Source organism: Anastrepha ludens, chromosome 2 (assembly GCF_028408465.1).
Source record: "Anastrepha ludens isolate Willacy chromosome 2, idAnaLude1.1, whole genome shotgun sequence".
Taxonomy (NCBI): Eukaryota; Metazoa; Arthropoda; class Insecta; order Diptera; family Tephritidae; genus Anastrepha; species Anastrepha ludens.
In genome coordinates this window covers 38,818,158-38,833,011 of record NC_071498.1, presented here as the reverse complement: position 1 = coordinate 38,833,011, position 14,854 = coordinate 38,818,158, and the positions used below count along the sequence as shown (strand labels likewise).

The following is a 14,854-nucleotide window of genomic DNA, read 5'->3' as shown; positions in this document are numbered from 1 at the left end:
CAAAACCGACCGAATTTTTCACAAAGGGAATCCGTGAATTGCCAGAAAGATGGGAAAAAGTAGTAGTAAGCGATGGACAATATTTTGAATATTAAATTTGTAACCATTTTACGTCAATAAAGTTTCAAATTTCGAAAAAAAAACCGCACGAACTTATTCATAGTCCATTATATGAGAGTTGCTTGCTTCACACTTTAATGCAAAATCATTGAAGTTTTACTGGTTGTAAGTGTTGTATGTGAAATTTTATTTTTATTATTATTATTATTATTTTTTTTTTTTGTGATATAAAGCCTCTTCCAAGTGTGGCGCCTAGATATGAGCAGATCAGTAGATGCCTAGACGGTGCTTCCTTTAGGTCCTCTTTGACACTTGTCAAGTAGACAGATGTACAATTTTACGCAATAGAACAACGCGCTAAAATTTGTGGAACTTATTATAAATGGTCCATCTTTAAGAACAACACATCGCAAAATTCGCACTTTTTTGGTGGAAGCAATCGTCTGAATGAGTCGACAATTCAAAGTTTGGTGAAATAATCTAAATAAATTGAATAGAAAAAGGTCTAGCAGGCCAAAACCTAGACGTTCTGTTGAGAAATTTGCTGCTGTCGTGTAAATCGTTGCTGAACAACCTTCAACATCGATATATTGAATCGGCGGATTTTACCTGCAGACCCAGCTACCTCCTGATAGACATTTAAATGATGTCAGTTTTCGCATTTCACTGTTAAGAGACGTATTTTGAATACAAATACTGAAATCTGAAAAAATTTAAATTTTGGCATGCTTTATTTTAAAACAACATCTAGGTTTATCTTTTAAAACACCCTTTATTACCTAACTTTTGAAGAGTTTTAAGTCTTTTTTCAATCGAAATGCAGCCGAGCTCAGTCATCTGAAATGGACCCTTAACCTCTTGCCGCGCCATTTACCTCGACGAAACTCGGGTCCAAGTGTTACGCGTCACCGCGTGGTAAACAGATCAGACTGATGCGCGAGAAGGTTCACAATACGAGCCGAAATATAAATGCCTCTGATATAGACACTTCGCAAAGTCCTGCTGTTGTGGAAATAAACTCTAATACCTTTCGTATTTATTATTTATTTGAAATCGATTTATTATAATCGATTCATTACAGTACGATCTGTTTATGAGAATGGCTCACCATATTCATGTTTAGGCCAAAATTTTCATAACGAGTCAGACTCGTTAAAGAACGGCAAGGGGTCCAAACGAGTTTTCTAATTTTTTTTACATTTCAACTTGAAATTAAAAAAATAAATCAATATGGTTTTTAACCAGAATGGAAGTATTAATATTGTAAGCCCTGTATACGAATAAATAAATAATAATAGTAACAGATTCTCCATTACAGTCTGATGCTTCCAATTCGCGGCGAAGCATATGAACGAATGAACGAGCGCACTTAAGAAAATTAAAGATTTCTAAAATGGTGTGATTTGCACATTAAAATAGCGACGATAACTGCATGCCTTTTCATTTCTTAAGCTAAGTTGTAGCCCTCCATATCCATCTGAAAAAAAGGAACTAAAACAAGAATAATAGTTTCAAGAAGTTATAGCCACATATAGGGTTTTTCAGTAAGAGCGCTTCAACTTTTTTTTAAATAAAACACAAACGGTTTGACTTTTTTAACTATTTTTTTTTTATTATCGAGTTTGAACATATACATTTAAGTATGAAATTCGATTTCTTTTGCATGACCACCGCGTGCACGTTTTACGAAGTCCAATCGTTGAACCCAATTTTCGACCACTCTTTTCCATAAATCGGCCGAAATTCCAGCAATTTCGCATTCAATATTGGCTCTGAGCTCACAAATCGTCGCCGGCTTATTACTGTAGACCAATGACTTCACATAACCCCAAAACGGGACGGCTTGTTAAATGGACCGTAAAATGGCCGTAATGCTCTTAAAGTAGCAGCAACAGAACGATTATTTTCATAAAAAATTTGCACGATTTGCAATCGTTGCTCAAGTGTGTAGCGTTCAATGATGAAATGTATACTAATGAAGTTTACAAATGACAAGCGAAAAATAAAAAATATTGTGTCCTTCGCCCTCCCTATCGGAAAAAAGTTGAAGCGCACCTATTGAATAACCCTATATATGCATGCCCTCAAATACCGTGCGCACCCTGTATATAAAGTGACGAAAAATTAATCATCACATTTGGTTATGAATAACTTTTACACTAAATAACAAAAAATGATTTTAGTCATGAACATTTTTATTTTGACCTTTACGCGCACCATTGCTTGTATGTTTGTATACTGCAGTTGTCAGGTTCACAAGCTTCAAATCTGTTTGCGTACGACGCCATTTACAAACCTTATAAATCTTCCGAAAGGCTGATTAATTTTGCGCCACCTTGTGTATATATATATATATTCAATATATGTATTTCTGAATTCAATTTCAAATATCAATAAAAATGAAAAATTTATTACTGAATGAATTCTCAATATGAGCTACTCATATTTTCGTATTCGTTTAATTTAAACAAAAACAACAATAATATCGCACCCAAAAACCATTAAAAATATAATTTATGATACCAATTTGTAGTATTGTTAAATACAAAAAGTTAATTACAGGAAAAATGCCCACTCGCTCACTCAAACCAAAAAAAAAATCCATATTTAACAAGATTTAATAAAAAATATGTGTTTGGATGAAAAGCGCCTTTAATAATTAAATAGTTAATAGGCCAAAGAAATTTGGAGCATTTAAGCATTTTTAGTAATTCGCAATAATTCAAAAACAAAGGCAATTCAGAGCACTCAATAACATGCCCAGCATCTTTCGACAGCTTTCAATTGTTTCCGTCTGCGCCCACACAAAAGTTATTCAGCGGCTAGTCAATTCAACGCTTTGGCAAGTGTTAAATGAATGGAATAAATGAATTAATTTAAATGTGATGGTGGTGGATTAAAAGCAATTTACGAGCAGTTGTGCGGGTGTTCAAATGACAAGTTTTGTATTTAATGAAGAGCAGACAAAGTTGCGGCGACAGTGACGGTTAACCGTAAATGCCGGCGTGTTTAAAAAAATGTAATTATATCGAAGTATTTATTTAAGTTTGTCCGGTCGGTGTGTATATTTTTCGCTGCCATATTTTGTTATTGTTAGCACCTCAGTTTACAGTTACTTCGCTGATTTAATATAATTTTAAGCAGATAAGCTTAAAAATGAGTTTCAACTATTTAAGCTTTACATAAGTTACCTTGTTCAAAAGATAATGCACTGTGTAAACAGGATTACCAACTATGTAGGTGCATGTGTTCATATGTGCATACATATACATACATACATTAGAGTGCTGCACCAATAAAAGTTGCGCTTTTTTCATCGGATTTATAAAATGTATTATGTTTTAAGACTTTCGCTAAAATGCTCCAGAAAAATTTGAAGATTTAGATGAGCTGGACCGATTTGAAAATACCTGTAAAAATTGAATTAAGCTAGTTTTTAAAACATTTTCCCAAAAAACACCTGAAATTATATAGGAGTTTATGCTTAAAAGGTTTACAAAGAAATATTTAAAAACTAGCTGTACCCGGAGCGCGTTGCTACGCCAACAACTAAAATAAATTTAAGAAAAATAACTTTAAAGAAAATCAGTACACAAATATTTAATTCATTCTAAACCATTTTATTGATTTTGTTTATTACGAAAAAACCGGTTGAACGGGGCAGAAGTTGCTACTCTGCAGCGCCACCTGGTGGCGAGTGGCAGCAATGAGCATATTCTGCAAACCTTCTCCGTGGAAAAATACATATTATACCAATTTTTATAATACGATAATCGGTCCAGTAGTTTTTGACTTCATCGAGGACATACAGACAAACATTCACGTTTATATGATATATAAAGAAGAAGAAGATTGATCTATGGGAATTGAAATAAAAAGAGTTTCTGAGGTACTTTCAAATCGGCCCAGCTCACGTAGATTTTAGCAAAAAAAAATATAATATAATAAATTTACTAATTTCGGTGGAAAAACATTACTGATTTTTTGTTTGTTTGTATGGAGAGCAATGAACTCTAATGTGCATACATATCCCTACGTATAAGAGTTAACATGCATTTTGGTGCATGCAAGCAAGTGTAAATTCGAGTTTATTTTTAAGCGCTAAATTAGTGTAATACAAACAAATCAACTTCACACAACCGCAACTACACAAATCTGCTAATTTAATTAAGCTGATCAATCAGTTAAGCCAGTTGATTAACTTGTATGGCTGGTAAATATAGTATGCGCTATTGAACTAAAGTACGCAACGCCCAGGCTGAATAATAGAATTATAACGGATCTTAAAAAAGTTAATGCAGCTTAATGCATGAAGTTTTTGCCACAATTTATGGTGTGCCTCTTGATACTATTCTACGCGTGGAAGACCCTAACGTATTTTATACCCCTGAAACAGAAATGAAAACAAAGTACAGGCTACTTGAGTCTTGAGATAGTCAAGTAAAAATATATATTTATAATCGAAAAGTGTTGTATTATTAATTGCTCGTCAGGTAAATGTATCCATACTTGTAGCACTCGATACGAGCCCTTTTTCACGTTCCTCCGACAGTCGGTATTACTTTACCGCAACGACTCGGTTTTATATCCGGCCAAGGACGGTCACTCCGGCAACTTTCTCCATACTATATGTGAAGGGAACAACAAAGCCTTTTCTTTTGCGAAATATACGCACGACAAAATCTGCAATGCACCGCTGCTTTGTTGTTTTCTTAAAGAAAATCTGTTTGGAATGAAATTCTAGCTATTACCCTTTCACATATTCTTGATAGGCTCAATAGTTTCGAAATAGAAAATTCGTGTTTCTCAATCACTGGAACATACATTCTATACGATGAACATTTGATAATTTATAATGCGAAGAAAGTATAAATGTGTGCGTGTTATTTCAGTAAACACACATACAAATTCTGCACTCACATACAAATGTACATACAGCAACGGCATACACAAATATTTTGTATTGTATAATTGCTATATATTGTAAATATTTCTCACATTCCTTGGGAAACTTTTTCAGCTTTTGAGTCTACCAATCATGAAGTATTTTGCTCAATTTTCGCATGAAGCGGAGTGCAGCTATGCGCAACGTACCTATATCCCACCAATGAGAACATATGGTAGACAGATGGGGCTGGTTGGTGCTGTTTCGCACTGGAAGTAAGTTTTCCTTATATCAATTCAAAATTAAGTGCAAATGGTCTGCAGTTCTAGTAGTCATATATTATGGCGAGAAATACACACATTTTGATGTTATGTAATTTGAATATTTGCAAATGCTTGATTTGAGGTTTCGCGCACTCAAATGTGGGCTTTGTTAATAAATTGAAATTTTTTGTAAACATTTGTAAAGATTTCAATTCCGTGGAAATACGATATAGAATTGTTAGCACTTATTTGAGCGCGTAATAGCGAAGGCTGTATGAGCTTTACGACGACATAGACATAGCGCAGCGAATAAAGCTCCAGCGGCTACGTTGGCTGGGTCATGTCGTCCGATTGGATACAAACGCTCCGGCTCTGAAAGTATTTGATGCGGTACCAGCTGGTGGTATCAGACGAAGAAGAAGGCCTCCTCTGCGTTGGAAAGATCAGGTGGGAAAGGACTTGGCTTCACTTGGTGTGTTCAACTGACGCCGGTTAGCACGAAAAAGAAACGACTGGCGCGCTTTGTTAAACTCGGCCAAAATCGCGTAAGCGGTTATAGCGATTAAGAAAAAGAAGAATAGCGAAGGCACTATGTGCCCACCAATCGGCGGTATAGCAATTTATTATTATTTTTATTAATAGCTATTAGAGTTACAGTAGAGCGTCGATTATCCGAAAGTCGGTCATCCGAAACGTCGGTTAACCGAAAGGAAGCATGACGCCTTTTTCGGATATAAAGAATAAAAAAAAGTATGTACAAATGAAATAGAAACGATTAATAGAACAATGGAACATCATGCTTTTGGCATTTTCCGTGTCTTTACCAATAGCATGTTATATTTTGAACATTCATAGGTATTGACAGCGTTGTACATATGTACATACTTGCTTTCTGTCACGCGCTTTATGAATTTAAGTTAGTATCGTAGTTCCTAAATATAACAGCGCCGGTGGTGTTAACGTGACGCGAAACGAAAGCGCATCCGACGCCGGCCGTTTTGTTTGGACAATCTCTCATTAAAACACGAGCTGCTAGCACAAGTACGGATCCGTCTAATCAGTTTGTTTCTCTATTGACGTTGACTGACTTCAGTGTTGTTTTAACGGTCCGTGCCGAAAACGTAAACGAGTTGTGCTTAGTCTTCTGACAAACTTAAAATTTTGGAACGATTAAAAAAAGGTACAAGTGGATCAAGTTTAGCTCAAGAGTTTGGTGTTGGGAATTCAACGATAGCTGACATTAAAAAAACAGTGAATCTATCACAAAATTTGCTTGCGTGCTGGACAGTGAAGATGGAAGTTTGCATAGAAAAACAATGAAACACTGCAGTTTACTCATGGTTCATGCAGATAAATGCTCAAGGTGAACCAATAAATGGTCCTTTGATTTGCGAAAAGGCATTAGAAATGAACAGAAAGCTTGGCAGAAAGCAATGATTTTAAAGCATCTACTGGTTGGCTCAAAAGATTCAAGTCTAGGCATGGAATTAAAGAGCTAGATATTCAAGGGGAGTGTCAGCTGACATTGAAGCTGCTGAAAAGTTCAAAGAAAGTTTTAAGAGGTTGCTTGTAAAGCTGTGTTATAAGGACATTAGCGTCTACAATGCAGATGAAACTGGGTTATACTGGAAGATAATGTCGATCAAATCCCTTGTCTCTAAAAAAGAAATAGCAGCGCCTGGATTTAAAGCAAGCAAATCCCGCATAACAGCAATGGTATGTGGAAACAATACGGGCACACATAGACTACCTTTGCTGATCATAGGAAAATTTAAGAATCCAAGATGCCTCAAAGGAATAAAAAAACTGCTGCTTATTTACAAAAACCAAAAAAACTCTTGGATGAACACTCAAGTATCGAGTGGTAAGACACTGTATTCATTCCAGAGGTTAAAAAACATCAGATAGAAACTGGAGACACTGGAAATGTTTTATTAGTGATTGATAATGCTCCAAGTCATCCCTCAAACCTTTCACTTGAGAGAGAAGATGGAAAATTTAAGGTGATTTTCTTGCCACCCAATGTTACCTCAGTCCTTCAACCTATGGAAAAGGGGGTGATCGAAACCTTCAAACGTTACTACAGAAAAGCGTTGCTTCGTAGTGTCCTAATCGGCCAAGAGAAAGATAAAACAATTCTTGAAATCTACAAAGGTATTAACTTGAAGGATGCTGTTTACATGGTAGCAGAAGCGTGGACTAATGTCAAAGCGACTACCCTAAAGAAATCCTGGAATAAGCTTTGTCCAGCAGTTGAATCCGAAGCTAGCCCTACATCGGAAGAACCAACAAATGAAAACTTTGTTTCAGAAATGGTTGAGTTGATGAAAGAGGTTTCAGGATTTAAAGAATGTGACCAAGAAAATGTGCATGAATGGCTAGAATTTGACAAGGATGATCCTGGCTACGACTTGTTGACAGACGACGATATAGTAGCACAGATTGAAGTTCCTGAAGATGACGACGATGATGACGAAATTAGTGATGACATCGTCTCAACTGAAAAATGTCCGTTCAATGAAGAAGCCTTTAAATGCTTTGAGACTGTTATTAAATGGTTGGAACACCAAGATGAATGCGATTCTGTGCAGTTGCTGTCTTTAAAACGCCTAAGAGATTTGGCGGCAAAAAAACGAGTCTCAAAACTTAAGTAAACAAATATATTCGACTTTTTTTTTTAGATTAGTTTTGAACTTAACTAAAAAATGTTTAGACATATGTATTTATGTACCGTATGTGCAATCCCTACTTTAATGTGTATGTGTGTATTCATAATATGTACTGTACTCTAGTGTACAATTAAAAAGCATCACATACATAATATGTATTCCTAATCCAATGACGTGTTTTATTACCCTGTCCTCAACAAAGAATTGGAATTTCGCAAATGTTCGTTTATCCGAAAAATCGATTATCCGAACACTCTCTGCACCAATTGTTTCGGATAATCGGCGCCCTACTGTATATTAATATTTGATTTAAAAAGGAACCACCCTTTATTATCTGAATTATATTCGATTTATTTCAAGAAGAAATAATCCGCTGAAATTACTCTTTACGGACAAAGAACAAGAGCTAGAAATTTATCGACATTGCATCTCACATCCTCATATACAAGTTTTCATACGAAACAACAAAATTAACTACTTCTGTAGCCAAACAATAGGTTGTGCTTGCACCACGGGAATGCAGGTGTAATTTAATGAGATTTTTTTTTTGTTTATTTATTTTAATTATACTAGTATTTAAAAGTATTAATGAGTGTCTTAATTGCTTATTTCACAAAATGATTGCTTGCTTATCTTCAAATGCGCATAAATTTTAAATATCAGCAGCTTTCGTAATGTATCCCAGGTAGCTAATAATCTCTCACTAACCTTACACAATACTGATAATCAGAATAAATTAAATGTGATTTCGTGTTGGTATCCAAACAAAATTTATCTCATTAACTCTAGGAATATGTTAATATTTTTGACTATTGTTCATACTTTTTTTCTACACAATAACAAAATTAACCCTTGCACAACTTTCGATTTTACTTATTTCTGGCGTTTAAGTTGAATTTTTGAGGTATTTGGTGTTATTCTATTTTTGTGTATTAAGAGAGTTATAATAGAATTTCATGTGGCATATTTTCTCCCATTATTTTTCCATAGAACACACAAAAACCAATGGACTTATGGGTTTTATTATTGTACATTCACCTCTTTTTTAGTTAGCACTAACCGGAAAACTACAGCTGTTAAAATTTCATAATATTCTATTCATTAGTTCGTGAGTTATTGTGCTAAGAGTGACGCTACTTTTGTTATTTTCGAAACAATTGGTCAGCAAGAATTTCGTGTTTTAATTTTACATTGCTTCTTGATGGGGAAATAAAACGTTCAAGCGAAGCAATGTCCTGAAAAGTCTTACGAAGACTCCGCTCCATTACAAACAATAAGAAAGCGATGGTTTGCTGACTTCAAACGTGGTCGTAGAGACACGGATGATACACAACGCAGTGGATGTCCAAAAGGGGCGGCAGCACCAGAAAACATAAAGAACCACAAAATCATTTTGAATGATCAATCAAATGAAATTGCGTGAGTTAGCTGACATCGTAAAGATATCAAAAGAATGTTTTGGCTTTATATTGCATAAGCGTTTCACTATGAGAAACCTCTGTTTAAAACACGTGCCGCGTTTGCTCACTGTTTGTTTCATCAAGACAACGCACCGAGCCCTCAGTCAATCAAGACAATGGTAAAACTGCATGAATTTAACTACGGATTGCTCCCACATCCACCTTTTGGCTCCTAGTGACTACTGGCTATTCGCAGACCTAAAAACAATGCTCGCCAGTAGGAGATTTCGCTCGAATGAAGATGTTATCGCTGAAACTGATGCATATTTCGAACCAAAAATAAATCGTTCCACAGAAGTGGTATTGACTTTGGGCGCTTCGAACACCTTTTCAGTTGGACTTTGATTTGAGGCGCTGTATACTTTTTGCTCTACAGATGTTACTCATTCGTTGGAATAAAGTGTCGGGTAATTTATATGACTAGAAGCCGGAACTATTGAGCTTTTCGGGTCATGAATACACGAATTTTAAGTTTTATGAACAATGAGAATTCATACTTTCCTCAATTGCATGCTACAGCGGCAATAACAGGTACAATACTCAGAAATTGTTGACAGTCGATGTACCAAATTATTTATTTTAGTAGATTTTATAAATGCCTTTTGTTGCTGTTAAATTATAATGCAATGATTTATGGCATGTAGATAGGTACTTGTCTGTATGCACACATGTGCATGTGTATAGCAAAAATGAAAGCAACAAAGATATTACATGAAGCAAGCAAGCAATTAAGTGGCATGCAAATTAAGAGCCGAAGTAGATATACAAGTGCTTGTGCAGGAAAAATGCTGAATGTACATACACATAAACATGTGGGGAATATGTATCGTATGTAAGCAGATTCAAGTGTGTCGAGGTGTAAGGCCACTTCATAGCCCTAACTATACATAGGTACATATGTATGCACCCACTGATGATCAACGTTGGCAGACGACCTTCTCATCCTAACAACCTGTCCAGTGGCCGCACTTCCGTATCCTATATCTGCCCTTGATTCCGCACCAACAGCGCCACCACCTGTCGCACGTTGTCTCACGTTTGTATCGTTTAAAACGTAATTTGTAACATTGAGATACGATGGACGACCTTGCCACCCTTGGCCATTATTTGCCACCATTGTAGCCAGTTACCACGACTACCAATTGCTCTGAGTAGTCCAAGCACCAAGATCACCAAATGACCATGAGTCCTGCCGCCAGTGATGACGACACCATAACACTTTACGGGCATGCAAAGCAGTTATTGTTATTGGTATTTTTTACGCCATCACTAGGCAATGGCGAACGTTGTTGTTAAATGCCACAATTGTGAGCATTCGAGCGTTGCAACAAATTGTCGCAGCTGTTGCTGTTACTTCCGTTAATGCAGCGGTATTCCTATGTGTACGTATTTGGAAGAATGTTTGTGCGAGTTGTTATGTGTATGTGTGTGTATACGTATCGACATAAAATCTGTGCATCAGTGCAAGTTGCGTATAAAATGGGTAAGGACAAAACAAGAACAACTTACCCGAATGGACAAGAATAAATAATAAATTAAGATAAAGATAAAGATAAAGGTAAAGATAAAGATAAAGATAAAGATAAAGATAAAGATAAAGATAAAGATAAAGATAAAGATAAAGATAAAGATAAAGATAAAGATAAAGATAAAGATAAAGATAAAGATAAAGATAAAGAATAAAGATAAAGATAAAGATAAGGATAAGGATAAAGATAAAGATAAAGATAAAGATAAAGATAAAGATAAAGATAAAGATAAAGATAAAGATAAAGATAAAGATAAAGATAAAGATAAAGATAAAGATAAAGATAAAGATAAAGATAAAGATAAAGATAAAGATAAAGATAAAGATAAAGATAAAGATAAAGATAAAGATAAAGATAAAGATAAAGATAAAGATAAAGATAAAGATAAAGATAAAGATAAAGATAAAGATAAAGATAAAGATAAAGATTAAAGATAAAGATAAAGATATAGATAAAGATTAAAGATAAAGATAAAGACAAAGATAAAGATAAAGACAAAGATAAGGATAAAGATAAAGATAAAGATAAAGATAAAGATAAAGATAAAGATAAAGATAAAGATAAAGATAAAGATAAAGATAAAGATAAAGATAAAGACAAAGATAAAGATAAAGACAAAGATAAAGATAAAGATAAAGATAAAGATAAAGATAAAGATAAAGATAAAGATAAAGATAAAGATAAAGATAAAGATAAAGATAAAGATAAAGATAAAGATAAAGATAAAGATAAAGATAAAGATAAAGATAAAGATAAAGATAAAGATAAAGATAAAGATAAAGATAAAGATAAAGATAAAGATAAAGATAAAGATAAAGATAAAGATAAAGATAAAGATAAAGATAAAGATAAAGATAAAGATAAAGATAAAGATAAAGATAAAGATAAAGATAAAGATAAAGATAAAGATAAAGATAAAGATAAAGATAAAGATAAAGATAAAGATAAAGATAAAGATAAAGATAAAGATAAAGATAAAGATAAAGATAAAGATAAAGATAAAGATAAAGGTAATGATAAAGATAAAGATAAAGATGAAGATGAAGATAAAGATGAAGATGAAGATAAATATAAAGATAAAGATAAAAAAAATTATAGACTTTTATGTGCTCACTCATTAGGTTAGGTTACGGTAGTTACCACTCCATAAACGCGTAGAGGCCTGGAGGCCAAGTATATGTATATATTGTATATAATTGGCGCTTACCCCCTTTTTGGGTGTTTCGCCGAGCTCCTCCTCCTATTTATGGCGTGAGTGCTGATGTTGTGTCACAAATGCAAGGACCTACAGTTTTAAGTCGACTCCGAACTTATCAGCCATTTTTTTTTGAGGATTTTTTTCATGGCAGAAATACACTCGGAGGTTTGCAATTGCCTGCCGAGGGGCGACCGCTATTAGAAAAAACTTTTCTTAATCTTTGTTCTTCGTTTTTGCGAATGGTAGTCACCAACCATTCTAGATTGTTGAAGGATGCGCTCATTCTTTGTAGGCTTAACATATCTAGTTATCTCACAAGTTGGTTCCTTGGTCCATCTATTGTTGGCCCGCTCGGTGTAGACGGAGCTGATCCAAAGCTTGCTTGAGGATGAATTTCTGATGCACATCGCAGCCTCTTTTATACCGATTAGTCATTTATAATACGTACAATTTTCCCACACCGATTTCCGACATGTGCCATCGTAAAATTTGCATTGCATTAAGATCGTTAATTAATTATCGCCATCGTAAAATACTATTCACAGCATGATAAGTGTGGTACATACGTACGTCGCGCGATAAGATAAAAGCATGGCGTGTACCAACCAAGCACAATGTGCCTATGTCACTGCCAACTAGTGTCATACTGTCTGTTATGACGATGCTATGGCAAAAGCAACATGTGCACGGAATACGAATTTATTTGTTATTTTTGTTGGTATAGAGCAGTTAGCCGTTGTAATCGACGTTCCACACTATTGTCGGGCTGCTGTACATGTTGTTGCATGTATGCAGGCATGCCTGACTGATTTAGTTGCTCGCATCAGTGGCAGTAGCAGCTGCTGGACGTAGCTACGTTCATTGAGTGCGTTTCGATGCAAGAACTGGGCACTCACAGTTACACTATTTCATATATACTAATATGCACAGATATAAAGGGTGATCAGATTGGAGGTACTTTGTCTAATAGAGTTCTTTGACAGATCACGCGGGACTACTGTCAAACAAAATACATACTTTTTTCAGTATTCATTGACATTTCGTGATTTTAATGACGCCTCATCAATGTTTACAAATCGTATAATTGCTTCCGAAAATCGATCTTCTGGGAAGAGTTTTCATCGCGCACTTAGTAGAGCGATTCACGAACACGCTTTAACGATATTCGCGTTATTTCCTTTCCTTAGCCACAATTTTAACGATTTTGCTATTCGGTAACACATTTCATAACGATAATCGATAATACCAAATCAGCTGCCGATTATCGCAAGCTGAACGACAACAATTTTAAATTAATTTAATTCCATGTTTTGCGCAAGAGGGGAGTTTATCATGACCAATTGGAGCGGCAAAGAAGTTTTCGATGGTGTTGCTCAACTGCGGAGCGGCTTTTGTAATATCCTAAAGCAATATATGTACAAATGTACAAATAGGTGAAATGGTTCAAGTGCCAGTCTGGCACTCCTCAAGTAGCACTAAAGCGACGTTTTGATACCAGTATAGAAATTAGAAATAGTATTAAGTAAATATTAATTTTAAATAAAGAAATATTTTATATTACTTACTTTGTGCAAATATGCAATAATTGAAGAAACACTCAAACACACAACTTCTCGCTCATTTTGGTATTTAATTTGAAAAAGATGCCACTCTCTATCAGTTGGAATAAATAGAAGAAGACAGTTGTTTAGGGCTAGTTAACACACTTAAGTTTGTGAATAGCAAAATCGTTAGTGCAAACGGCAAATACTGTAGTCAAAAATAACATCAAAAATAACACTTGTCGAAACGTTAAAAGTTAGTCAATCGCACTACAGGCCAACTTATGGTGTTCAGCGATGAGGCCCATTTTTGGCTTAACGGCTATGTTAATAACCAAAATAACCATATTCGAGCTAAAGAGCAAGCCGAAGTCATCCAAGAACAACCATTACATCCATTGAGAACAATCGATTGGTGCGACCCATGGATTGGAGGAATCATCGGCTCACATTTCTTCAAAGACGAACGCTATCGCGCCATGATAAGCGAGTTTTTGCTACTGGAAATAGCAGCCCGCGATATTCACAACAATTGATTCCAACAGGATGGCCCTTGAAACAATGGACTTACTGTGTCGTCGTTTCGGTGCGCAATTTATCTCTCGTCTCTGTCCAGTGGATTCGCCACCAAGTTCGTGTGATATCATACCTTTGCACCTTTATTTGTGTGGGTATGTAAAGTGGAAATACTTTGTGAATAACCCAGTTTCGATTGATGCATTAGAAGCCAAAAGCGAGCTGTACAGCAAGTAATAAAAAATTGGTGTTTACGGATGGTCGAATTACGGCGCAGATGCGGCCAACATTTCCAACATTTGAAAGGGATTATCTTTAAAAAATAAATGTCATGAATGATTCTACACAAAAATAATAAAGACTGCCCATTCAACTTGAATTTTCGTTGTTTTATTCCAAATGCGATGCCTCTAAATTGATCACCCTTTACAATGCATGTGCTTTATTTATTTTATTTTTTTGCGTATACATATTGATATACATACCCTGCACGCATGCATGCTCGCTGGTTGGACAAAGTTCACAGGGTGTTAATTTGTGCTCACACCCATCGGTTTGCTGGTTTGTGGTTATGTGCATGAGTGAAAACGGGTGTGTGTGCGACCTCTAAAGTGTAGGTGTGGCTAGTTTATGTATATGTGTTAGTGTGGTTAGTTTGTTGCATGCATCCACACTACATATTACGTAACATGCTGAAAGCAGTTTAAATTCTAACGATTAGCAAAGTTTAAAG

The 14,854-nt window shown here is 35.2% G+C and overlaps 2 protein-coding genes across 2 annotated transcripts in view; both read left to right on the top strand.

The window, feature by feature from the left end:
- LOC128869066 (organic cation transporter protein) overlaps positions 1-14,854 on the top strand; it is a 131,073-nt gene that overhangs the window by 61,412 nt on the left and 54,807 nt on the right. The window lies entirely within an intron of this gene.
- On the top strand, positions 7,254-7,862 carry LOC128858939 (jerky protein homolog-like). The gene has a single exon (XM_054095583.1). It carries the CDS (start codon positions 7,254-7,256, stop codon positions 7,860-7,862), a length of 609 nt encoding a protein of 202 aa, XP_053951558.1.

What these genes read in the sequence shown, in the direction of transcription:
- LOC128858939 (XM_054095583.1), top strand. Translation starts at nt 7,254, where the DNA reads ATGGAAAAGGGGGTGATCGAAACCTTCAAACGTTACTACAGAAAAGCG.